Here is a 26,542-nt window from a genome sequence, read left to right on the forward strand (position 1 = left end):
AATAAATCAGGTTTGCAGCATGTGGCATCTTGGGGCGTTTAGAATAAAACTAAGGTCTTTGACTATTAACATGACATTGTGATGTTGTACAGATACTGATGTGATGTTTTGCAGGATGTCCGTATGACCTGGAGTTTAGGGAAGTAAGATGCAATTCAGTCGTGATGTTGTGGGCGGAGCCTCTGTACAAGGGCCAATCAGAGATCAGCGGATATATAGTGGAGATCAGTGAAGGGGCGGAATCTGAGGATTGGACCCCCGTAACAAAAGAGCCGGTGACGGAAACTCATTTAAAGGTCCGTTTTGAGTCTCTCTGGATTTGATGAGTTGTGAAATATTCATCCCATTGATTCGATTCCCATTCGATGGGCGGGTCAGTCGCAAGTGGGTGGGACTTAAACCGCAAGTGGGCTGTACAAACCTCTAGAGGATTTTGATTGGTTTATTTAATGTTGTGTGTTGTAGTATTGGTTCCTGATCCACAGTTGGTGTAGTATCTTGGAATACGAATAAAAAGAAGACTCAGAGAAGGCCCTTAATTCTCGATGGTCACTTTATTGAGGACCCATCACAGCTTGACACGTTCACACAAAAGCATATACTCGCGCACAACACACTTCACTTCTTCACTGCCTTTTACATGCCCCATACACAATGTGTTACTGCCCTCTGCTGAACAAATCTCAATATCCAAATACAACTGTTGGTGACGGAATATTTTGTATAAAAAATACAAGACTCTGTTTCTGTTATTTTTTATAAATTTTCCACGTAAAATAAATAACAAATTTTTTGAGATTTTTATATATTATAAAACTGTAAAATTACAGAAAAATACCAAAAAAGTACAAGTAAGAAAATTCAATTTTAGAGGGAAAAAGTTATTTTACAGTTTATTGCTGGTTCCCCAGCTGCCAGAAAAATTCAGTTTACTTAAAAAGAAAAATACAGTAAAAACTATTAAATTACAGAAAAAGTAAACAAATTTACAAGAAAAATGGGGAAAACTATTTAATACATACCTTTATATCCTAGAATTCTATATATTCTATATATACATAAATAGAAACTGTGGTGTTTAGAGAAACTGCAATGGTTTAGAGAAATCTGGTTTCTGAAATGAAAATACAAGAATAGAAATGTTCAATATTTTTACATCAATGTTAAGACATTTGCGTTGCAGATCGTTTAATTGTCAAAACTTTTATCATGCCATGCTGGCTGTATAACTTCACATTGCATTGAACTTCCGGTGGACTAAAACGTGCTTTGCTAATAAAAAACGTTTCGTTTTCGTTTTATTGTAAATGCATTTGATGCATTTTGACAAACTGTTTTAAAACTAAACTTAAAATAACGATGAAAATATCATTTTTATAGTGTTTTCCTTCTGCCATACCTCCTGCCATCCTCAACCACCGCGTGCAAATCCAGCCTACTGGCGGCGTAAGCTCCTCCCACTTGCTGTTTGTGGCATTAACTCCTCCCACCTGCAGTTCTTAGGCCTGCAGTGATCCCTACTTGCATGTGAAAGAGTCACAAAACACGATGTTGAATTGTGCGTGAATTTGTTCTTCATGATTGTGGATCAGGTGTCAGGTCTTCAGTCAGGTCAGACGTTCCGTCTGCGTGTGTCTGCGGTGAACAGCGCTGGCGTGGGGATGTCTTCAGTTCCCTCAGAGGCGGTGAAAGCTCAGACTGAAGCAGGTCAGATCCCTGATCATCTGCATAATGAATTCGGCTCTCCATCTCACAGCGAGCTGCTTTTAAACTCTGTCCTGCCAACAGGGACCAAAGAGATCCAGATCGGGGTTGATAATGACGGCTTCATCTTCCTGAGCTTTCAAGCTCCTGACGCCGATGAAAGAGATTTCTTTAAGTGGAATAAGAACTACAGAGAAGCTATCGATGCCGGACGAGCTCGACTGGAGAACAAAAACGACAGGTGACTGGATAAGGGCTCATGAGACCAGAGACAAGTCTTTATAATTTATGTAGTTATTTATAATATATTTGAATGAATTAAAAGAGCCGTTTCATGTCTATCATTAAATCAATTCTAATCAATGTTGATATAAGATATGGAATGTAATTAGTAATAAGTAATTTAATACTTGGAGAGAGTCATTTGTACAGTAATCTAATTACACTATATGTCATTAGTAACTAGTAATTCATTACATTATCAGAGTAACTTACCAACTCTGCAAACTAAGCTCAGATTTGTCAAGCCAGCAATCAAAAGTCAATATTATAAGAGTCTTAATATTACTAATTTCTCATCACATCCAGATGATTTTACCTCTACAAACTACATTCATTTGAACAAATCTATAAGTCTGTTGTGTCTCACAGGTCTGTTTTGACCTTCACTGACCCCACGCAGCAGGATTTGGGGATGTACACAGTGGAGTTGAGCGGACACCCGGACGTCTCGTCTAGTTTCACCTTCACTGCGGAGGGTAAACGCATCATCACCTGAACACGGTCACATTCACACCCCCGGGCATCTGCTCAGCAACATACCTGATATAGAACACGCGTGTTCAGAGCGTGACCCTGGTACTTTATCATCATGAGTCATTGATTCATCTGCACACAAGTCCTTTAGTCCTGCACCGTGTTTTACACAAACTGGGCTGTTTCTCTCAGTACAACACACCGTTCTGTCTCATATCTTAAAAAATCTCTCTTAAACATTCAAACACAACCAAAATAACTTGACATCTTACAGACGTTTGAGAGGGTTGTATATTCTTGCGTTTCAGACTTGGACAGACTGACAGAGCTCAGCTGGCACATCAGGAACCCGCGTAAGTGAGAGCGTCAGAACACCAGTCTCATTCTGTATGTGGATTTATTTCTGTCCCTCATGTTTCTCTGCTCATTTCGGTGTGTCTGCCAGTGATAGCGCTGAAGTCCGGCTGGAAGGTGGATGTGTCTGAACAGGGTCACGTCCGTCTGTGGCTTCAGACTGAGTCTCTGAGCGACGCCACATCTCTCCGTCTCATCCTGAATGACAGAGAGATCTCCAGCACGCCGGTAACAAACTCTCTCCTCAAACATCTAGTGAGATGACCCGATGTTTGAGGCATCAAGATTTTATTCTTAGTGTTGATTTATGACTAGAAATAAAAAACTTGAGGTGTCTTAAAAGATGGCATTAAGTATTTGGTAAACGGGGTCGTCGCAAGGGAGCTGCGAAGCGAACTTGATGTGGGCGGTCCTCTGGTGGAGAGAACGATACTTGCGGAGGTTTTCTTATGATTTTATGACACATACATTTTAGATGCTTACATTATTTCTCCATCAATGCAGTCTTGAATGAACGAGGGTTTGCTTAAACTTATCAGGTAATGTCTATGGTTTGACTAAATGACCAATGGGGTATATACACACGGGACGATGACGTTCTTCTGCTAAAAAAAAAAAAACATCAAATGACAAAGGTATATACCATAATTGCTAAAACTTAAACTAAAATTCACATTAAAACTATGACCGTAAAATAAAAGCTAATTGAAAATAATAATAAACCTAAAATTAAAACTAAAATTGAAACTATAATAACTCTGATTGGTCCAGATGCGTTGACGACAGAGTTGTCATTTTTGTTTTATTAATATTTTAAATGACCTTTATTTTATTTTTTTGTTTCTGTGTTAATTTTAGTTTTAGCAAATTTGTTATATGCTTTGTCATTTTATAATTTATTGGTTTATTTTTAATGCTGCTTTATAAAATGTATTAATTTTTATTTTAGTTTTATTTAAGTTTTAGATTATTATTATAATTTTACTGCTTTAAACTTAGCCTACTTCAGTTAATTTTTGAGCCAACATTTACATTTTTCCTTGAGTTATGCTTTTCCAAAAACATGTAGGTCAATGTTTTTTTGATTTCAATGAACAGGAGCGTTTTCAAAGTTTTAATTTTTGTAAACTAAAATAACCTTGGTAGACACACACAGACGCAGCATTGGCCACTGAATCAAGGATCAATAGCGCCGCCCTTTTGGCCAGGAAAAGACTGCTGTATAAACAGCGTGCTTTACTTGATCTGAATTAAATGCATTATCACTTTTTATTTGAAAGTTGATTTTAAAAGCTTACTCTTGTTAAAGGAATACTTCGTTTCAAAATGTGCCTTCAATGACTTAGTCATAGTATGACATAGTATGAATAAGAATGACTATGGAAAGTGAATGGGGCACATTTTAAAGTGAACTACTCATTGAAACATTGTGAACAATGTAAACATTAGTGTGCTTTTTGTACATAAAAACATCATCTCCTCGTTCACTTGTATGTGTTTATAGGGTGATCTTGCCCTTCCCAATATGGCGGCACTGTTGACACGTCCCTTCAATGTGTCAAAGCACTCAATGTGACGTCTGGTTTTATGTTTTTCTACAGTCTGATATCACAGTCTGATTAATGTTGATATTTATAAGCTCTGTTTGTCCTTCAGGCTCGTAAGGTTAACTTTGACAAGGCGAAGGGTCTCGTGGAGATCATGTTTGATCAACTGTCTAAAGAGGACGAGGGCTCCTACACCGCCCAGTTCAAAGACGGACGCGCCAAGAACCAGTTCACACTTGTCTTTGTGGAAAAGAGTATGTCACAGAACAGTATAGTTCTTCTTTTAAAAAAACATACAAAACACTATAAAATAAATCCAATATGAGTCAAATGAATCGGTTTTGTGTTTATAAACACTTGAAAAGATTCTGTGTTGATTCTCTGTTTCATTGTGTTTGTCAGCGTTTCAGGACGCTCTGGCCAAATCTGAAGCCAACAGATGGAACTGGAAGAGAAAATCAGGTGAATCAACACATCTCATACAACATTTAACAGACACAGTCGCGGAAAAAATAAGAGAGCATTCCAAATGTTCATTTCAAATCATCCTTTCTAGATGTATCGTGGTCAGTCCAGTCCAGTTTTCTTGTATTTCAATAAAAAATAAAACCTTAGGAGCGACATAAAATCATCCAACAGCAAAGACAAGACATATGAATACTGTGAGAAAAATCCAGGTTATCACATAAAATTCAAAGAAAAACCTTTTTTATAAATGCCTAAAAAGTGAATCTGAGGGTCTGAAAAAATACAGAGCATCTTTTCTGTTATTTTCAACTGTTTCTTCAATTTTTATTTTCTGTGAATAAATGGAAATAGAAACAAGAATTTAATTTGAAATTAAGTAGTTCACAGAACGAAACAAAAATAACAATTTTACCTTAACACACACCTAGAAATAGTTCATTTTAAAATCAGAAAAATCTGAATTCTGAATAGGTCTCTTAATTTTTTCCATGGCTGTTAATACCAAAACATGCTTATAGATTCAAAATCTTTCAATATTTCAGATATGTCTCCCATTCATATTTAGTGTTTATAAAATCTGCATGTATACACATTAATCATGAAATATTTGAAATGGTGAATATAAATGTTGAGTGTGAGTTCAGATCCTATAAAGCCGAATGCATATATTTCTCTGCTTTCTGCTGCACAAGGTCCCCATTTCGAGGAATATTTGTCATGGACGATGACCTCAGACTGTGAAATGATCATGAAATGCAAGGTAACGACATCACTGATCTGTAGTGACGTTAACAAGTATTGGTCCCTTTATTTGTTTCAAACAGTTATTATCTAACTGCAGTATGCCTTTAAACATACACTGTAATAAAATAAACGTAAAAAGCTGCCATACTTTCTATAGTTTTTTTAGTCAATATCGAAACGACTTAAAAAATCTAGTTGTATTAACTTGTCACTTCAATATAATTTAAGTTCAAATGACTCATAAAGCTAATTTGATTTAAAAGCTCAATTTGTAAAAATGTTCAAAACAACAACATTGACGTAGCTTGATGACGCTGTGAAGAAGTGTGGAATAATGGGAACTGTCGTCTTCAACTCGACCACTAATAATCAATCAGACGTGAATGAGAAATCACCTTCATGGATGATGTAAAGTAATAAAGTTTTATAAATGTTACCTTTGATGACGTGATTTTATTTCATTAAAATAAATAACACGTTATTCATCAAATTAATTGAATTACTATTAAGTCAGGTGATCTTATGCGGATATGACAACATTGATATGCGATTCTCTCATGATTTACAAACAGTTGGAAACATTTGAGATATTGTAAGCACTCAACTGAACTAAACATATGACACTGGTCCAGTGGTTTTTGGATGTTTCACTGTAAAAAAGTTTCAAACTGCACCTTTAACTTTTAGGGCAGCTGAAATTGGTGATCTTTTTTACAATAACAACGAGTGTGTTCACTGCTGCAGGTCACTAACATAAACAAAGACACACAGATGAAATGGTTTAAGGATGGAGTTGAGCTCACACAGGCGGTGCTGGAGCCGACGGGTGTCAGTACGTTAATCGTGCCACAGGTATACCACATCAGACATGACACAAAATAACTTTATTCAACACCATCAATCTAACACTGTCACACGACTAGATATTTGCTGAGTAAAGAAGCCTATTTGATTTAAACAAATCAATTTGTTTTACTGAATAATTCATGTAAACCTTCACACTTCACATTTGAAACATCCAGAGGCAGTGTTTTATTTGATTTTGTGTGTTACAGAAAGTGTGATTGTTAAAGTTAGACTCTGATAATTTCATAACTTTACCCAAAATATTCCTTTGTCACACCAATAGTGACTTCTGATTCCCTGCTGGAGATTCAATTTAAAAACATATATACAATAAACATCCTCAAGGCCTCCAAGTTAAGTCCGTTAGTCGGGAGGGACATCATAAATCATGGATCCGTCTCGATTGTGTTTGTGTTGTGAATTGTTCAGGTGACGAGGAAAGAAGCAGGTGTGTACAGAGTGGTTGTGTCAGACGGCAGAGGAGAAGATGAGAGTGTGATGGAGCTGCTGGATGATGGTGAGAATGATGATTTTACCAACACACACAAACACTGTGTATTGTGCATTATTAAAAGTTCCGTTTCTTGATTCTGATTGGTTGAGCTGCATTCAAAGATGCTGCTGCATCTGTGTTGCTCGGCAACCAGTTCAATGTAATATGTGATGGTTCAAAGGACCACACGTGCACACAACTGTACTTGTCATGTTCGGTGGAACCGGAGGAGCTCAGCATCTGCTTGTTGCTATGGTTACCTCTTCAGACTTATTCAAGTGTTGGTTTAATAGCAAGCAGAAAAACATCTCATTATTGTGGATATTGATATGTTGTTTGAAACACTGGTTAGACCCCATAATTCACACCCTGCGGTTGACATCAAGAGGTGAATTAAATATAAAAAGTTATACTAATATGATGTTTTGTTTGTATTTCTCCCAGAATTTGAAAGTCTCATGCAGAAGCTGAGTAAACAATGCGGTAGGTCCATGTTAATATCTTCATAAAGCATCATGTTCACTTGATATCGTCTTTATAAATTATGTCAGCTCTTGTAAACCTCTCTCTCTCTCTCTCTCCCTCTCTCTCTCTCCCCCTCTCTCTCTCTCTCTCTCTCTCTCTCTCCCCCTCTCTTTCTCTCTCTCTCTCTCTCCCTCTCTCTCTCTCTCTCTCGTTCTCTCACACTCACAGCGCTCTCTGCTGGACCGGTGAGAATTCAGTGCACTGCTGGGGGTTTCAAGCTCTACTGCTCTCTCAAATATTATCTGAGCTACATGAAAACCAGCTGGCACTTCAAGTGAGTCGTGTGCTAATCCTGACCCACAGCAAATAAATGATCCTCATTCATTTGATAGTTTTTATGTAGAGTCATGATCTAAAGTGATAAATTAACATCTTCACTCATTATTCAAATATGTAATTACTCATCTTTTGGATATTTTGTATGTGGGTTGCATTGGTGTGAAGTTTAAAGTCCCAGTGAAATAAAAAATGACAATTTTCATGAAACATTGCAGCTTTTATTGTTAATAGTTTATCAATGTGGGTCATTCTCTTTTAAAAATTTGTGTGCCCTCATAATCTTCAGTTAAAATCTGAAAATGCTCTTCCGTCCTGTAATGACTATCCATCTTTGATGATGTATGTTAGACGGCTTGGGCGGGGCCTCTGTTAACCCCTCCCCTTCACCTGTCAATCTGCTGCCAGTTTGGCAAAAAATTAACATACAACACTTGAGCAAAGCTTATTGAGTCAAAATGACTTCTGTAGTCAAAAGCAAAATGTTATTAACGGATAAAACTCTACTCTTTGTTTCCTCATTTCCTATGAGTTTCTTGTTTTTGCCTCATGATTTTGTCCAAAAAATACCAAAATGAGTTTAGTGTTTCCTCCATTTTGTAATATATCCAGTATACCCCTCAAGCCTGAGGAAGCATCAAAAGCAAATTTTGTTCAGATATGTTCTCTGGACATCACGTTTGCCCTCTAATGTATGTCATCAGCTGTTTTTTTTTGTATTTATTTATCTGTTTATTTTATTCCTAAAAAGAAAAATCTGCAAGAAACATTTTAAAAGCTAACTTGAGATCTATTAACACTATTGTGTGGTTATGATTTCTTTCTGTGTAACTGCCAGTTAGTTCAGTTGTGCAGTTTTAATAAAGACTTTTGTTCTTTTCATTTATCTTTTGCACACTTTTGATCTGTTTGTCTGCGACAGAGAGAAGAGAATTGACCAGCAGGAACGGACGAGTACCGGCAGCAGTATGCAGAAGGTTTGGATTGAGATTTTTAGCCCCACTGAAAATGATAAAGGCAAGTACACGCTGGAGATGTTTGATGGTCAGGAGACACACTGTCGATCTTTGGATCTTTCAGGACAAGGTGAGCAACAGAAAAAGAATTTGCCGGAAATCCAGCGTCACATGTGATTTTGACATCTCTCTTCTCCTGTAGCTTTTGCAGATGCTTTGTTGGAACATCATAGACTAAAGTAAGTAGAATCCTTCAGCCGCCGTCGGTTTATAAAATGTGTTTCATCCATACATGAAGTTTCAAGTGTTTCTTTAAAATTCCATATTGTGCTCCATATTATATCTGCTGTATCCCAGAAAGCAGTGCTCTTGACTTGACCTTCCATTTCTAATTTTGCTGCTGATTTGAAAAGGGTCCTGTATTCTTCTTCACATTTACAGCCTTATTCAGTCCATTTTTTGCTGTTTAATCATAATTCGAGTATAAAAAAATCTGCAAAATGTTACACAGTTCAATGTTTTAATTTATGCCTTTAATTTAATTAATAATTTAACATATACTAATTAAGTAACATTTATTTCAGTTTGCTTAGGTTTTATTTATTTCAAATTAATACATTTAATGTCTAAAAAAAATGTTTGTCCCTTTAGATAAAAGCATAGCTAGAAGAATATAGATGTAATTTCTTTTTCAGATAATTTTAGATTATCAGAAATGTTTTGATAGTTTTAGGTTTAGTTTAACGAAGAGATGCTGCAAAAATGTGAAATATGTGAAAAATGATGTGTTTTTAGTACACCCCAAAAACAAGGAGAACCTTTTTTAACACCTCAACTTTCATTTGACACAAGTTTTGTTTAAAAGTATAAAATAGAAGTATTTATAAACTATAATTCGCTCATGCAGATAAACATTCAAAGTGATTTTATGCACATTGTATATTTTATTAATTTTATAAATATTCATATTTACTGAAATGAAAATACTTAAAATATTGGAATGTTTAATCTTTAAATGCGTTTGATCATTGAGGTTCATCTGATAATATTGTATTTGTTTATTTCTTTTCTCACAGGCAGGTGGAGTTTGCTGAAAAAAGTGAGTATTTATCTCAGAAAAGGTTTCAGGTTGGTGTTCTAAAAGGCAAACTTCAGACTTCATGGCAATGTTTCTTCTGACAGATCGAGCCAGAGTCACGAAGGGTCTTCCTGATGTCGTGGCTATAATGGAAGATAAGGTAAATGTAATCTTATTGTTATAAGACCTGTGGAATTGGTCTGGGTCAGTCTGATGCAGCTTGTGTTTCTCTATGTAGTCTCTGTGTTTGACGTGTTTTGCTGATGGAGATCCAGCACCAGAGATGTTCTGGCTGAAGAATGATCGAGAGCTCACCTCAAGCGGTCAATACACCATCACGTATGACAACAAGTCCTCCACACTTACCATAAACCACGTCACCATGGACGACTCAGGCAACTACAGCATCTTCGTGCGAAATAAGTTTGGATCGCAGGCGGTTCTTGTGACAGTCAGTGTGTATAAACACGGCGAAAAGCCTCGAGCAGATGCAGTGGAGATGTAAACAGAAACACAATTTCATTGGGAGTCACAGCAAAAAAATTGAATTAAGAAAATCAAGAAAATGACCAGTGCCACTTTAAAACATGAGAGGATTTGCCTTTTTAACTGAATGCAAATTTTATTCATTAGATTTTTTGCATCTATGGTCTAAATATGTAACAATTGGCCCCAAACTAGAGTCATTTCCAGCACTGCCTACAGGCCATGAAACTAAATTCTAAATCTCTATGACAGTTATCGTGTTGCTTTAAGAGTCTATATAAACAGTATTGATTTGAAACACAATGTCATAGGCATCTTTATCCCTAACTGACAGAAGACATTGGAGAGTTTATTTATGGTGTGTTTGGTTTGTTTATTTGATGTGTGGATTGTTGTCATTTTACACATTCAAGTGACAAGTTTCTTTATTTTCATTTGTGTTTTACTTAAAAAAACTTAAACAAATAAAATGATTCACCAAACTCTAAGTGTGAAGATCATATTCATCTGCATGCTTCCAGTTACTATAGAATACATAAGTGCACTACTGTGTATATAATTACAGTACAATATAAAATCTATAAGTGCAGTATAGTGTATTTAACTACAGTACCATATATAAGAACAATTTAGTGTAGAAGATGTAACTGACGTGCAGCATAATATGTACAACCACTGTGTGCTATACAGTACAGTATGGAATATATAAGTGCAGTATTGTGTAGAATATATAACTGAAGTGCTCCGTAGTATATAACTACTGTGTGCTATATAGAACTGCAGTATAGTCTCGATTATATTAGTATATTATAGTATAGTATATTAAAGTGAAGCATAGTATTTACAACTACTGCATGTTTTACAATCCAGTATGGAATATACAGTATAACTACTGTATGATGTATAAATGCAGTACAGTGTCATTAATATAAAACTGTAGTTGAGTACAGAATAAATCTTTAACAACATTAGTGTATATTGATAGCACAGGGATTTTTAAGTGTTTGCCCCTGAGATTTCATAATAATCACACTGAGGTCTGTTTCATGTTTATTGTGCAACCAGACCAGAGAGAAAGCAAACAGTCCACAGTGTCGTTCACCTGTTATATGTTTAAACAGTCTAGCTTCGTTTCATCAGGTTCTTTTCAAAGATTCAAAATGTAAAAGATGAAATGAAATGATATGATTAGAATCCATGTTGTATGTTCTGCATACATGACATTATAATGATATGCAGGCTCCAGATGAAAAATGTTCTGTGATTATTTATTCTAATGATAAATTGTAATATTCAAACTGTAAAATCTGTTAAATGTCTCACAGATTTAGGGTGGACCTGCAAAAACACTTCTATGCATTTAAATAACATTATCCCAAATAATAAGCATGTTATCTTTTGTAAGATTACTTGTTTCTTTCTTCTGCAGATCACAAAGGTATTTTAAAGAATCTTGACAACAACACAACACAGAACCTCAAAACCACATTTCTCAAAATATCTTCCTTTTGCATTTCACTTAAGACAGAGTCAAATGCAGATTTACAAATACATAATATCTATTTTGAGATGAGTTTGCTGGCGATACGTCTTTAAATAAATGATCTTCTGAGGATGGACGATGTCAGACCGTGATGTAAGTGAACTCTGGGTTGTTCAAACATTGGGAAAGTGTCAATCATTAATCTGACAAATGAGCGAACGCCATCTCTCTTACATGTATAAGTAGTGGGGTGGATCAGCATCATCTTCACTTTGCCTTTAGTTTCTCGAAGCTGTGTGAAGCTTTTGGCCGAGAGGTTTGATCACAGCAGACATGGCCTTCAGCGGAACATGGCAGGTGTACGTTCAGGAGAATTATGAAGAATTCCTCAGAGCCATCTGTGAGTTCTTACATTTACACCCTATACTCTTTAAACATGAAATATCTTTTCATTTTAAATCCTTTTTAACTTTGTATAAGCCATGAATGAAGGTCGCTCAATATGTGTGTGTTTCTCATCTCACAGCACTGCCAGAAGACGTCATTAAACTGGCCAAAGATGTCAAACCTGTGACAGAAATCCAACAAAACGGCAACGACTTTAAAATCACATCCAAGACACCTGGAAAATCCGTCACTAACTCCTTCACCATCGGCAAAGAAGCTGAAATTAACACCATGGACGGCAAGAAGCTGAAGGTGAAATAATCAGACAGGACAAGAGATGTTCCAGTTGAACAGGGGTTTAAATATTATATTTAAGTATGACTTGATTGATTGAAAAACTTTCCCCATAATATCTAGTAAATACATATTTTTCTGCCTGTAATGACATAAACCTCATCCTGTAAAGTGACTCTCATTTTTACAGTTAATGAAGTGGATTTCAGTGTGAATTGAATCATGTTCATTCATTCTTGCAAAAAAAGGGAAAGTTTCTGACCAAAAGCATTCTATCGTTATCTGAAGAAAGTGATTTAATACAACATTTTTAATAGGTTCTATGTACTTTTTATACATAAATGGTTCAGTGTTTGCTTTCAAGGAGAGGTCTGTCTGTGGCTTCAGACTCATGTTTCTCTCTTTCTGGTTCAGTGCATTGTCAAATTGGATGGTGGAAAGCTGGTGTGTGACACAGATCGATTCTCTCACATCCAGGAGATCAAGGGAGGAGAGATGATTGAGGTTTGTGCTCAACACTTCAGTTCACGTGACAACCACAATCTCAGAGTCACAGCATACCAACTAACGCACATTCTCATAGAGAGACGGGGGCTAGTTGTCACACTGAGAAGTTCTCACAAGAGCTGTTTGTGAATATACAGTTTGGGGGCAATAGTCTAATTTACAAATATGTGTTTTCGGCAGCAGAGGTTTAGTTCAGTATGTTAAAGTTTAAACCAACTTGTTAAAATGTTCACCGGAGGAAAACGTGTGTGACAACCAGACCTATTCTGGTTTCTGTAAACCCACAATCTTGACTCACAAAGTTTTATCTGAATGACAGATTTGTTTTGTCTTTGTGTTTTCAGACGCTGACAGTAAGTGGAACCACCATGATCAGAAAGAGTAAAAAGATTTAAGGCGTCAAGGTGTCAGAAGACAAATGTTTCATTATGAATTTACTGGCTATTTAAAATAAAGCTCTGATTTATCAACGTCCTGTATGCTTTTGTAAATGGTGTCATTCACGGTGTGAAATAAAGCAGAAAATTACAGGTGCTTTTAATAACAACACTGCTTCATAACAAGCAAACCTATTATTATAAAGTCCTAAGAATTGTAATATGCTGCTTATGAACTGAAAAAAATTGCATAAAAATGGTTACCTCATTCATCATCATCATTAAAAACGATTAACATACTTAACACATAACATGCATAACAAAGAATTGTTATAGACTTATAAAATGATGAAACAATAGATATAGAGAAACGTTAATATTATTGCCCGTTATATTATAATTATCATAAAAAAATCAAGACAACAATGAAATCAAAAATTATTTTATAAAAAAATATTATTAAATCGCTTTTTTTATTGAACTTCAAAAAAATACATGTTCACATACAGGTAAAACTTAAGTAAACCTTTTCATATGCAAAGTATACAATGAATACAGGATATAAAAAGAATGTTCCTATCATCAACATAGAACATAGAGAAAGATTGAAATGTACAAAAGTAAAAGTAAAAAAAATAAATTAATCAATTAAAATTAAATTAAATTAAAACAAAACTGAGGGTAAGAAACTAACCTATACATCAGTTACAGTATATATATTAAAGTGTTTACAAACTTAAATCGTCTTATTTAGAGATGGTGAAATAGAATCCAGATATAACTTAAGATCTTTTCGGAAGACCAGAAATAATGGCTTATTATTGGCGAATTTACATTTCTGTATGTAAAATTTACAACGATTTTTTTTTTCACAATAAAACAAACATTGTACAAGAGTCATAATATTCCAAAATAATATCCTTAAAAGTTATTGAGAAACCAAACTATTATCGGAAATAATAATTAAAGCGCTTTATTGTGTTTCACGCACGTCCGGTGACGTCACCCCGGCCCTTCATGTGTGCGCATGCGCTTGTCAGTTCGCGCTTATCTCTCGTGTTCGTGACGTGGGCGGACTGAACTGAGGTGAACTGCGGCCTGCGCGCGCTAAGTGAGTGTTCGTTCGAAAACAGAACGCGTGGAGACGCACAGTTTCAACATGGCGAGATACATGAGACCTCCAAACACCTCACTGTTCATCAGAAACATCTCTGACGAGAGCAGGTCAGTGTTTACTACTGTATGAGGGCATATCATACACTGCGCGCGCGCTCGAGCCTCGTAAAATACAGCTCGCGCGCGATCGCGTGTGCAGCGATAAACTATCTGTAAAAATGCACATGTTGTGTTAACTGTAGTATTTAATCTGAATTTCAATACGTGTGTTGAATCGATGAATTGCAAATCTCGTGACGTTTCTCACAACAGCTCGGTTTATGCTAATCGCTAAAGCTAACATATGAGGAGAGGTTAAAGCCCTTATACGCGTGTTGTTTAACGTTACAGTGTTCATTTTATTTTATATAAACTGATTTTGTTTGCAGGAATAAATGTGTTCCAGTTTGAGAGTTTTGTATTATTAGAGTTTAAATTGTGAACGTTTTTTACATTCATGACTTCGAAATGAGGGAGCGGAAATGATTAACGTTATATTTAAATATTCTTTTGGATACCAGTTAACGTTACATGGAAATTATAATATAAATACAAGTGTTAGTGTAACGTTAGTATTCACAAATATGTTTTTCTGTTTAAATCACTTAATAGCGTGTATCGTACACAACACGTGTGTTTTCAAAGTCACACATTTTTCTCCACATGTAAAAATACGGTAGTGCACTGTAGTATTTACTAATTATATTAGAAGTTAATAGTATACTTGTTTATTTAATGCCATAAGGTTAAAAACATCATAGTCTGTAGGAATTTGACTACAGGTCAGATAAAAAATCGGCAAACAATTAAAAATCTATTTTTACATATTTATAGAAATATATTTATTTCTATTGTCTACATTAAGTATACATTATACTTATTTACATGTGCACACGCACATCATAATTATTTTTAATTAATTTGCACTTGTAATCTTTGCTCAAACACGTTAAGCTCCTCCCCCTCTGGAAACGACCTCTCTTCACTTCCGTTCACGCGCTGAGCCATTGAGAGAGAGAGTCGCGTCTTCTCCGTTGACTCCTATGGAACAGTTTTTTCACGGTTTCAATGGTTCCCGAAAGTTACTAGTAACGCGTGGAGCTGCTACTAAACAGACCAACTGACCCAATTAAAGACGAAGGCCATTTAATGAATACAAAATAAAATCATTAAAAGAGAAAACATAACTTCCTGGAACTATCTGAAGGCTCCATTAATCATGTGACGCTCCAGCATTTTGGACTTCTGTTGGCAGAACTCTCTCTATCAATGTCTCTGGTCACGAGGAATGCTGCCAGGGCGGGGCTGCAAAGTTGTCCTTGGATGAAATCAAGTCCCGCCCCAAGTGTTTTTTCCTCATTTCAGAAGTAGTTTTACTTGGGTATATGTAAATAAAGACAATCGCTTCTTCCGTTTCATGCCGATTTAAGCTATGGTGGATTTTTATTACAATATCAATCATTTCAATGTCTAAACTTAATGTACTAAACAGATTCTATATCGTGTAATGTCCTGTCCTCTCTTTCTTGAACACAATATTAGTTAGTGATAGTATTTGACACATTTTCTCATTGATAAACAGCTTTTTTTCTTTGATTTTCTCCATATGCCTTTAAAGTGATTCACATGTTAGCCTGGAACTGTTCTAACCAGCCCACAGTATTTAAAACCATAATGGTTGAAGAACCGTTGCTTAATAAGTTCTAAAGATCTCAAAACATTCTGGGAGAGGAGATCTCAAATCAATGTACTGTCATTTCATGGTGCTTTAGGCCAGAGGATTTGCGTCGTGAGTTTGGTCGTTACGGACCTATAGTAGATGTCTACGTTCCTGTTGACTTCTATTCACGACGACCAAGAGGATTTGCATACGTACAATATCCTTTGTGTAAAGAAAAGAAACATTGTAAACCTATACAGGAAGAGTTTACTGGCCCTCATGTGGTCCCAAAATTCTTTGATTTCATTGTATTGGTAAAAGAAGGTCACTCAGGTTTGAAACGACGGTGATGGTGACGGTGAGTAAATGATGGTGCAGGACGCGGCCGTGAATGTCAGATGTTTGGTGATCATTGTGGCCGTTGTCTCCTAACCGATATTTCCTCTGTTGTTGTCTCAGAAAATGTAAAGACATACAGTTCTGGAGACCCTCCCTACAGAGAATATTTGAAAGGGCCGATGTAGAGTAGATTCAAGACAAAGGGAACAGGAGAAAAAAAGAATAAAGAGAAAGTTAAAGCTTGAAGATTCAAAGGGGACCAAAATTGGAGTCAAGGCCTCGGTCTGACCAAAGAGAGGAAAAAACTAAAGGTTATTGGGCACACAACATCCCCAAGTCCTTCTCGGAGGCGGTTAAAGAGAATAAAGGTCAAGCTCAAGGTCAAAGGTCAAGCAGGTTAAAGGTAACAAGTTTTAACGTTGTATCCTACCATTACAAGAGCACATGATTTCTTGACGTAATCAAAGGCAGTTTTTCAACCCATGACTTCTGTACGCCCCTGTCCAACTTAACCCTATAGATGTCTTACTTTTGGACTTTTGTTCTAGTTTTTCTTTTTCAAGCTACCTCATCATTTCATATGTAATTGTTCTCTTGCCGTTCATCACGATAGCCCCTTTTCAAGTCATTGATAAAGGTTTGTGTTCTGTTTGGTGTTTTATTTTGTTTCATATTTTTTCGAGAAGTCAAGTGTCTCTTTTAAAAGCAAAGCCTTAACAGCCGAGCAGGTTCGAGGATGTGCGAGACGCAGAAGACGCCCAGCATAACCTGGATAGAAAGTGGGTCTGCGGACGGCAGATCGAGATTCAGTTTGCTCAAGGAGACCGAAAGAGTATGACATGATTTCCCCACCATAAATGTTCTTGTGTGTGTTTGAATCTATTATATGAATCCAGTCTGTTGTAATCCCTGCAGCTCCCGGTCAGATGAAAACTAAAGAGGATCACTCTCCTCGTGGCTCGCGATACGATGACGACGACAGAGACAGCCGTCGCAGACGATCCCGCAGCCGCAGTTATGGCAGGAGAAGATCTCGCAGTCCGTCTTGTGATCGACGTGGACGCAGATCAGGAAGCCCCAGAGAGTGAGTACTGACCTTGCTTTTTTTTTAGTCTTGAATCTTCATTTTCTTAATCTTAAATCTTTAGATATTCTTTTTGACTTTTGCATAATTTTTGACTTTCTATATTTGCTTTTATTGGGGTGTAAGTGGTAAAGAATTTTCCATCACAAAGAAGTTTGTGATTTGAATGGTTCTTTCAATGTTTGTCTTGAATTACAAGATGTTTTGTGCTGTTCTTCAGAGATTCACCAAATAATGTTAGTTATTTGTAATAAAGACAGATTAAACAACAAGGAAACTGAGACCATCTCTGAAAACATTAGACCTGTTTTTGATGTATTGAATGTTTGCGTGTTTTTTAACAGCTCTCGGTCTGGCAGACATCGCAGGAGCAGAAGTCGAGATAATAACAGGTAAGCTTAGCACGTCCAATCTTTGACGAAACTCTGAATAAGGTTTTTTCAATCCTGCTTGATTTAGAAATATTACATCACGTATTGTTTAATCGGCATTCTTTAAAAAAAAAAAATATTTGAAAGCACGAGCTCGACAAGAGCATTACAGATGTAGTGTGTAACTGAAAAAATACATGCCATGCAAAACCGAGGAGTTATAATTTTGACATGTGAAATGGTGCAATTGTTTCTTAAATATAAAAATAAAAATGTTTTTGCATCTGAACTTGTATGAAGGAGACATGAAAACGCACAGTGATTGAGTCATTTTTCTTGCCCTCAATCAGGCACAGGTCACGTGATCACAGCCGTCGGCACCATCGCTCCCCATCACACTCTCCTCCCCAGGATGCCAAGCCCAAGAGCCGGAGACCACGATCCCATTCCAAAAGCCCCAGCCCCCCCACAGAAGAGGTGCACTCGTCCGCCGCCCAACACGAGGAGGAGAACCGTGGGCGTTCTGTCTCTCGCTCCGCCTCACGTTCACGCTCTAGATCGTGGGCCGGACGAAAGTCTGGAGGCCGTTAATGCATCTGAATATCCCCTTCTGCTTTTATATACTGTAATCACGTGCAGCTCGTCTCAGTGTGTGTGTGTGTGTGTTTGCTGAACCCGTCATGCAGCTCATCTGTTTGTTTTTGGATTTAGATTTTCACAAGTTGTTCTTCCAGCTGAGTTCTTTAGTCTCGCATTTAAAACGATTGATGCAACTTGCAAGAACATGAAAGGTTTATATTTTCAAAGACAGTTTTAGGTAAAAACTTGTTCCCTTCTCACTTTGATCCAATATAAAGATGTTTTTTTATTTTTGTAGGTCGAGATGACAGATGCAACAGAAACGATTTTTTTCTCTGTTTGTCTTTTTATTTGGGTTTTTAAGATTTATTTGGCGTTTGTTCTGAAAGATCAGTGTTACTCTGTCTCCTGAAAGGTTAAGATGTATTGGATACTTTTTCAAACTGTTGCCATTAGCATCTGATTATTGTACTATTTTTGTCATTGCAAATTAAACATGAAACATGAGTCTGAGTGATCACGTGTTCTTATGTCTGATTTCTGAATTCGTTAATCTTTGTGGTCTGTAAATGTGACGTCTCTGTTGCAAGCTTCAATTTAACTGTTTGAAATATCATGATGCATCTGCATGCGGTGAAATGCTTATGTTTTTATTCTCTGTCGAGAAGTTTCAATCAATTCCAAATCAAACCCTTAAATCTTGTTAATGAGACTTTATTGCAGTATATATCATTTAAATCTTTGCTTATAAACACATTCACATTATGCAAAATAGAGCACTACATGATGAATCTCAAATATTCTGATACAAATCTTTTTATTTGGGACAAGTCCTATTTTTTTAGAAACAATAGATATAGTAACAAAATTCAAAGAATAAAAAGAACATTCAAATTAAACTTCCTCCTCCGAGCCGAGCTCTACCATTGATGCTGTAACTTCCCTGTTCAACAACTCCTGGTTCTAACTGACATGTATGATTATCCTCATATGTGTCAAATTCAGATTCCCACACTGGAACAGCATCTTGATCCATAAGTTCCTTGTTTCGTCAAAGCTGCAATGGTGCGCATAACAAAACCACTAAAACTTTGCAATGGACAATGTGCTGTCAGTATTAGAGTCAATACCAGAACCACGATTGGGATAAAATATTAAGTCCCACATCCACCCAAGAGACCATCCATCCACCTAAAGCACGTGTCATCAGCTTTCTCCGGCACCGGGACGGATTCCCTCATATGGGTTCGGACATCTGTAACGTCATCTGAATGATCTGGAATAGAAAAACAACATCAGGACACTCCTAACATTTTACATACCAGCCTATTCTGAATAATTGCTTTCCTCATTTCTTTAGCTCATCAGAAAGAAATGTTCATGCGTCTGCGGTGTCGTTCTCAAGAGACAACACTTGTCATGTTAAACCATTGATCTTGTTCAGTGCCATATTAGTCCCTACACCTGTAATAAAACCTACAAAGGACCACCTGGTGAAGGTATTGTAGGCAAGTATAAAATGACATATTTGGGGGTCAAGTTTTTCCAAATGCAAAATACAGTCTCTCAAAGTATTTAATTTCAAATTACATTTGGCTATTTTGTTAAGGAAAACGTGCATTTTATATAAATTCCAAAGTACTCAAATGTAATTAAATACGTATTTCAAATACATGTAATTAAAATACTGCCCATCTCTGGACTGTCCGATGGCCAGGCATTTTAAACCCTCCCCTCCAAGCAAAACTTACAATAAACCAATCAAAAAGGTCACGGCAAAACAAGGCCCCGCCCTACATTCTTTCTTATTTCAGAGGCTGTTCAATTTAATTCAAGTTTATTTATTTAGCGCTGTTCACAATGTGCATTGTTCCAAAGCAGCTTTATAGGAGCAAACAGGAAAAACAGAAAAACACAGAAAGGTAAAACACAGCACAGTGCATTGTGTTTATAGAACAAGTAAGATCCTTCTAATAAATAATATCTATTTAATAAATAAATAAATGCAGTCTCGCGGTGAGTATGCCAACACTGCCCTGCTGTGGCGAGGAACCCAAACTCCAATGATTGATTAATGGAGAAAAACAATCTGTTTCAGATTAAAGGCTGTTTCACTGGGATACACGTCACGATACAGGAAAGAAGTCAATCACAACTTCCGCTTTATGGTGACTTTAAAGTTCAAAACACCAATCCTGTCAAGTATTAAATAATAATATTATGTAATGAAAATAATAAACAATACAATGATAATGGTGTTTTATTTCACTTTTTTAAACTTTTCTATTTATTTAAAACATTAGTCAATAACACGTGTATCACATCACATAAAAATATAGTATACTTTAGTATTTACTATTTTAAATTGTAGTATATTACAGCTGTCGAATAACATATACTACAATATTCTTTAGTATCTAGCTATATTAAATTCATACACTTTTAAAGTGTTAAATATTAAAGTATACTTCATAATTTATGAAGTAAAAAACGGTACCGTAACTAGGAAATTTACAACAGTTTGTTATAATAAAATACTGGAGTGTGATATTTTTTAATGTGTAGAGTGAAGTAAAGTAGTTTAAAAGAAATTGTAACTTGTAGTGTACTTTACTACTTTTTCAGATGGGTAGCTAAACTATAATTTAACTACTTTTATAAATGAGTAGTTTGTAACTTATCTCACAACAACTTCAAAGTATCTTCTCCGTTTCACAGCTCTACAGTCATGATGATGGCGGGAGAACTCTGTGAGAACTCTTTTCTCTTTCTGGGTCAACACGGTCTGTACATATAACAGCTGGTCCAATCACATGAACTAATAACATTGTTTTAATCTGATAACAGACATATAACTTCATATGATCATAAACATTGTCTTTATCTTAGTGTTCAACAGCACAATGATGATAAACGCTCCTCGTTTATACACCTGCTTGTCTCCGCTTCGCTACGAGCGCCTGAAATTGAATAATCTCGACGTCATGCGCTTTTTTTCCTATTGTCCAATCGAATGAAAGTAGAGGCGGGACTTACGATGTGATAACGGAACTTTACAAGTAGTCCCCGCTGCAGACTTATGGAACGCCAGGAGGGTCAAAAACGTGCGTATTTTAACCCCTTAACAACGCGTAGAGTACGCGTTCTTTGCGCGTAGAGAACGCGTTGTTTGCGCGTAGAGTACGCGTTGTTTGCGCGTAGAGTACGCGTCGATTTTTCACGCGTAGACTACGCGTACTCTACGCGTAAACAACGCGTACTTTACGCGCAAACAACGCGTACTCTACGCGTTGTTAAGGCGTTAAAATACGCACGTTTTTGACCCTCCTGGCGTTCCATACAGACTCGACGTCACGCATTTATAAGTGCGCAACGTGAAGAAGAAAAGAGCTCTTAAACAAAAAAATATCAGATCTTTTACATTTTTAAAACGTTTTTATTATTAGTATTAGTTTAGCTGTGCATTTACAACCTGAGTACTGCTGCTTTACATCAACTGCACTTTTATTTCTAATTTATTTTTCCATTGTTCTTCTCTTTTTCTCACATTTTTAATCAATGTTATTGCTGTTTTATTCTTTCTTTAAATCTAATTTGTGATCTTAAATATTTTTCATTTTAAAGATACGTCTTATTTCTCTATTTCTCAATCATTTTATGTAAATCGCTTTGAATTGCCCTTGTGTATTAAATGTGCTTTATAAATAAACTTGCTTTGCATTAAAAGGAGCACTTACTCTATTAACGAATTGTTCAAGACAACTCGGATTTCGGGAATTCCCGACCTCATACCCAGAAGTAAACGTTTTACAGCACGAAATGACATGAATAAAGTCTTCTTGTAAACTTTTTTTAACACATTAAAATCAAATCGTTTTGGCTATCTTTAATATGCCCCGACGCCGCGTGATTGACAGGAATGCATTGATCTCCGACATAATATCCGGGGTCTGAGTTTACACATTCATGACATAAAAATCTGTGAAAACGTCACATTGTAAGGTAAACAGGACACACATGCGCAGTAACGAATGCTTGACCACATCACGTTAAGGCGCATGCGCGCAAAAGCATGCATGACGTCAACGCGCTACAGGCTGCAGCGAGAGGTATCTCAAACTTTAAAGTTGCTTGACACGTCCGGAGACAGCAATGAAGGAGAAACGTGTTGCCTGACGCGGGTTAACAGAGAAAATTCCTTTTTAAAGTTTCTGATAATATGATAATACAACTTGGCAGCAACTACAGCAACTATAATCCTTGACTGACAGCCAGGACAGAAGTTTCGGTGGTTACCTAGCAACATTCGATCGTTTTGTCTGATCGGCACCTAAATGCAGCCTCCATTCTCCTGTTTCTGTGTCCTTGCAAAATAAGCAGAGTCTGAAGAAACCAGTTGGGAAAATATCTTAAATTAAGAGCCAAGAAATCCCCTTTAACATGCACTGATTGCCTGTGCATTATAAAGATAAAGGCTGTAAAACTATTTTGTTTACTCTTAGTGAATGTAATGAGATTTTACTGCTGTATATATCATTTAAATCTTTGCTTATAAAATAGTGCTTATACACACATTCACTTTACTTGTAAACTAGGTGTAAAAGAGAGAAGCAGCGTGACACTAGTTTGCATCCAAGTTTATTTTGAAATTCCCCACTCCCTCTATACAAGAAAAAATGACTTTCCACAAAGGCAGCAGTGAACTCTCAATGATAGTAAGTTTATGTTTAGGGCAGGAAAAATAAAATAATCACAGTGTAACCTTTTCTTTTTCTTTAAATACTCCTCGCTGTCGTCTTTGGCTGGGGTTTGGCGGACCGTTTACCGTCGAGCCAAATTCATGGGAAGTTACAGTTCAAACCAATGAAGCTGCAGGGCTTCAACTTAACAAAAGCAATGCAGGAATGTTGTTATGTTCCGATAACAGAAATAAAAAAGAAAGAATAAGAACAAGGCGTCTACGTTTGCAACGCAGATCAAACAAATGACTGCCGGGGACGAGACAGCGCTTTTTAATTTGATAAAACTGTATAGACAAAAAATAAATCTACAAAATGGAACTAGTAATATTACACAACGATGAAACATGTTTCGTTCAACTACACAAAACCGAAGTTCTTGGTCTTGATGGCGAGTAAAAGTTTCTGTTTGAGAATCTGTTTGGAAGAGTAGAGTGGCACGTAAAGGCGGGAGATGCAGGTGTTGGCGGTGGGCAGGTGCTGGTCGTCCGGCGGGCGGATGGTGATGGAGGGCATGGGCTGGAATCCCTCTTCACTGGCAGGAAGAGACGGGCTGGAGGTCCAGAAGTACACCTGCACGTGCACAAACACAAGTTAAAAATCTGCCCTTCAGCTCCTTACATGAAATCATTCTGAGCGATGAAGAAGATAAAGCGCCTACCAGGTCCTGCCTCTCGGTCATGTTCATCTTCTCAACGATGGACCAAAACCAGCGTTTGAACTGCAGCAGCTTCTCAGCATTCTCCCCTGCAGGTGCCAAATTAAAACCAAAATCACTTTGATGCAACAGTCCAGCTGCAAATACCTTTAAATGAACTACATTACTTGTGATGAATCACAAATACTTAATACATATTTGGTAACAAACTAAAATAACTTCAGATCATATGTTAGGGTCATATTATAAACATTAAAGGACTGATGAACATTTTACTCTTAATTTAATAGAGGATCTTCTGCATGGCTAAACAACATAGAAACCATACTAATTATTTAAAGACAAAAAAATCTATAAAAATCTAATTTATATTTTAATGAAAAACTGATAACTAATCGATGCTGAATCGAATCAAAACCACATAAATAAGTATCGAATCGAAAATATAGTCACAAAACCCAGCCCTAGTGTAAAGTGAAGCGTGTACCAGACTCGTCATTGAAGGAGGTGAAGCTGATGAGCATCTGCACATTGACTTCTCCACAGCCGTTGACCAGCAGTCTGAAGTCCTCTGCCGTCAGGTCTTCTAGAGCATTCTTCGGAAGCACATCCAGAAGACCTTTCCTCATGGCCTGCAAAATAACACTTTCCTTAACACCTCCACATATGAATGATCTCTCGCAAACACGCGGACATCACACTCCGAACACTTACATGCAGAGGCTGTTCAGCCACCACCAGCATCCGGTGCTCAGCGTATCTCCTCACATACTCGTACACATTCAGAGGGGTCACGGGCATGTTGACCCCGCCGGCCAGCAGCTCCACCTGTAGATACACAACAAAACATTTAGCAACACAAACACATCCGCTCGCTCGAGCTCATCTTGCTGTAACAAAAGCAGGCGTCACCTGTCCGGATCCTTCTTCTTTGCAGAGATCGATAGCGAACGCGAGATCCATGGCAGCAAACACGGCCTCGGCCTCTTCAGTCAGTGAGTGACGGATCAGCTGCCTCAAGCTCTCGTACATCACAGGGTCAAAGAACGCAAAGTCATGCCAGTTCACCTGCAGCGCGAGAGAACAGACATGCTCGGAACACACACTCATCAACAATCCGCATGACCTCAGATCGGCTCTTCTCCTGTAAACCGAGGACAGACATGTTATATTTGCAGAAGTATATGAGACGGGTATTCACCTTTCTGCCCAGCAGCACTTTAATGACGTGTCTGTTCAGAGTGATGGGGCAAAGTTCATTCTGTAACAGACATAAGCCGAGTATTCTGCAGACACAGACGAGAAAAATCAGGGTTTTTTTGTCGGAACATGACACTGGGGGTTTAATGTCACATGAACTTTACGTGTGCCGTACCTGCCGATGTTCCTGAAGCAGTTGAGCCGAGCCTCTGTGTTCTTGCCTGGACGAGGCGAGTAGAAGCCCCTCTTGCCAGGCTGATAGAACAGAGGAGCATTATCATCTCCATCGTCAGGGTCATCCAGCTCCATATCCACCACACTCCGGGTAGAACCGTGCCTCTTTCTGTTCTCCTGCTGGTGGAATATCAAAATGACATGTTAAAACCCCCATGCAAGCCCTATGGAGATGTAATGGCGGATTTCCACCGCAGGAAATCCAACAGGAATTGGTAACGATGACCCGCAATGAAAAGGTTTACTTAAAAATACAGAGTCGGTTATACAAGCTGGGCATTTTTGTACAAAAAAATGACGAGTGTCTGTTTCATTATGTGACGTTATAATTGTTCGGACCAGCGGTGGGATTAAAGGCATTATAAATAAACGGCTTTACTAACGACGTAACTATAACTAAAGTTACATCATTTTAAAAGTAACGTGCCCAACACCGTTCAGGACATACCTGTGCTTTCTCAGGAGCGTCGAGGAGGCCGAGGTCCAGAATACTGTCAGCACCATTTTCCCTACGAGAGAGGAGTGACATGAACGTATAAGTGAGAGAGAGTGGAAAGGTGTGTGATAGTGAACGAGAATGTGAGCGAGAGGGTGTTGAGACTGATAAAGTTAAATTATTGTTTCTACTTCAACTATAAGAATTTAAAGAAAAGAAAAAGTAGGTGTCACAGGTTTTACCTTCCATGTGTGATGAGCAGCTCCATGGCCTCTTCTACACGAGCCCGCAGCGAGTCCTCACTGGCCAGAAGCAGAAGCAGCTGAGCGGGAGAAAGTTCCAGCAGCATTCCAGTGATTTTACTGGCAAACGCCTGTGGAGTAGAACACAGTAAGACTCTCTGAGGCTTTACACACAAAATCACCTGTGTGACATTTCATGTGAGTGCAGTGTTGTGTACCGGCTGCATGACGTGCAATCTGGGGTACAGTCTCTCTCCCAGAGCTTGTCTGTGGGCCGGCAGGGGTTCAGGCTCATCGCTGGGGTTTCCTTCAGAGGCGGGTCTGAACGGTCGTGTGTCGATTGACAGCTGCCTCCTTGACTCCCTGAAGGCAAAAAACCAGCTAAATCAGCTAAAAGAACAGTCAGAGTGATAGAGCTGAAAGAAAATTAAATTATATAATTCAGTTTGTATCATGATAATCAAAATGTAAGTAAAAGCACATTTATGAATAAATCCACATAATTCAGCTGTAAAACAAGTAGAGGTCTGAAGAGGAAACTTGAAATGATGACTTAAACTTAGC

At 37.4% G+C, this 26,542-nt stretch overlaps 4 protein-coding genes across 5 annotated transcripts in view; 3 read left to right on the plus strand and 1 right to left on the minus strand.

Moving 5' to 3' along the window:
• The window catches only part of myom3 (myomesin 3), a 37,396-nt gene extending 26,820 nt beyond the window's left edge, over window positions 1-10,576 (plus strand). For both annotated transcript variants that reach the window (XM_056762534.1, XM_056762535.1), the window contains 18 exons: window positions 115-296; window positions 1,593-1,707; window positions 1,789-1,945; window positions 2,356-2,462; window positions 2,769-2,813; window positions 2,906-3,042; window positions 4,471-4,615; window positions 4,764-4,823; window positions 5,522-5,589; window positions 6,318-6,425; window positions 6,849-6,936; window positions 7,357-7,395; window positions 7,606-7,711; window positions 8,636-8,799; window positions 8,872-8,908; window positions 9,746-9,768; window positions 9,852-9,907; window positions 9,986-10,576. In XM_056762534.1, coding sequence (XP_056618512.1) covers window positions 115-296; window positions 1,593-1,707; window positions 1,789-1,945; window positions 2,356-2,462; window positions 2,769-2,813; window positions 2,906-3,042; window positions 4,471-4,615; window positions 4,764-4,823; window positions 5,522-5,589; window positions 6,318-6,425; window positions 6,849-6,936; window positions 7,357-7,395; window positions 7,606-7,711; window positions 8,636-8,799; window positions 8,872-8,908; window positions 9,746-9,768; window positions 9,852-9,907; window positions 9,986-10,252 — 1,904 coding nt within the window. In that variant the 3' untranslated portion in view covers window positions 10,253-10,576. The remainder of the gene's footprint in view (window positions 1-114; window positions 297-1,592; window positions 1,708-1,788; window positions 1,946-2,355; window positions 2,463-2,768; window positions 2,814-2,905; window positions 3,043-4,470; window positions 4,616-4,763; window positions 4,824-5,521; window positions 5,590-6,317; window positions 6,426-6,848; window positions 6,937-7,356; window positions 7,396-7,605; window positions 7,712-8,635; window positions 8,800-8,871; window positions 8,909-9,745; window positions 9,769-9,851; window positions 9,908-9,985) is intronic.
• A 1,380-nt stretch (window positions 10,577-11,956) lies between these two features.
• fabp10a (fatty acid binding protein 10a, liver basic) lies at window positions 11,957-13,374 on the plus strand. The gene is made up of 4 exons (XM_056762737.1): window positions 11,957-12,116; window positions 12,243-12,415; window positions 12,812-12,901; window positions 13,249-13,374. Exons 1-4 carry the CDS (start codon window positions 12,050-12,052, stop codon window positions 13,297-13,299), a joined length of 381 nt encoding a protein of 126 aa, XP_056618715.1. The 5' UTR covers window positions 11,957-12,049; the 3' UTR covers window positions 13,300-13,374.
• A 943-nt stretch (window positions 13,375-14,317) lies between these two features.
• srsf10a (serine and arginine rich splicing factor 10a) lies at window positions 14,318-18,986 on the plus strand. The gene is made up of 6 exons (XM_056763106.1): window positions 14,318-14,505; window positions 16,209-16,313; window positions 17,164-17,267; window positions 17,351-17,519; window positions 17,864-17,911; window positions 18,241-18,986. Exons 1-6 carry the CDS (start codon window positions 14,441-14,443, stop codon window positions 18,479-18,481), a joined length of 732 nt encoding a protein of 243 aa, XP_056619084.1. The 5' UTR covers window positions 14,318-14,440; the 3' UTR covers window positions 18,482-18,986.
• A 4,104-nt stretch (window positions 18,987-23,090) lies between these two features.
• Window positions 23,091-24,120, minus strand: LOC130432488 (E3 ubiquitin-protein ligase UBR5-like). Its single transcript, XM_056761862.1, has 2 exons — window positions 23,870-24,120; window positions 23,091-23,781 (listed from the first exon to the last, which is right to left on the minus strand). The coding sequence occupies exons 1-2, from the start codon at window positions 23,894-23,896 to the stop codon at window positions 23,569-23,571; spliced, it is 240 nt and encodes a 79-aa protein (XP_056617840.1). The 5' UTR covers window positions 23,897-24,120; the 3' UTR covers window positions 23,091-23,568.
• Between the last annotated feature and the right edge of the window lie 2,422 nt (window positions 24,121-26,542).

The sequence above is a fragment of the Triplophysa dalaica genome, chromosome 12 (genome assembly GCF_015846415.1).
Source record: "Triplophysa dalaica isolate WHDGS20190420 chromosome 12, ASM1584641v1, whole genome shotgun sequence".
Classification (NCBI taxonomy): Eukaryota; Metazoa; Chordata; class Actinopteri; order Cypriniformes; family Nemacheilidae; genus Triplophysa; species Triplophysa dalaica.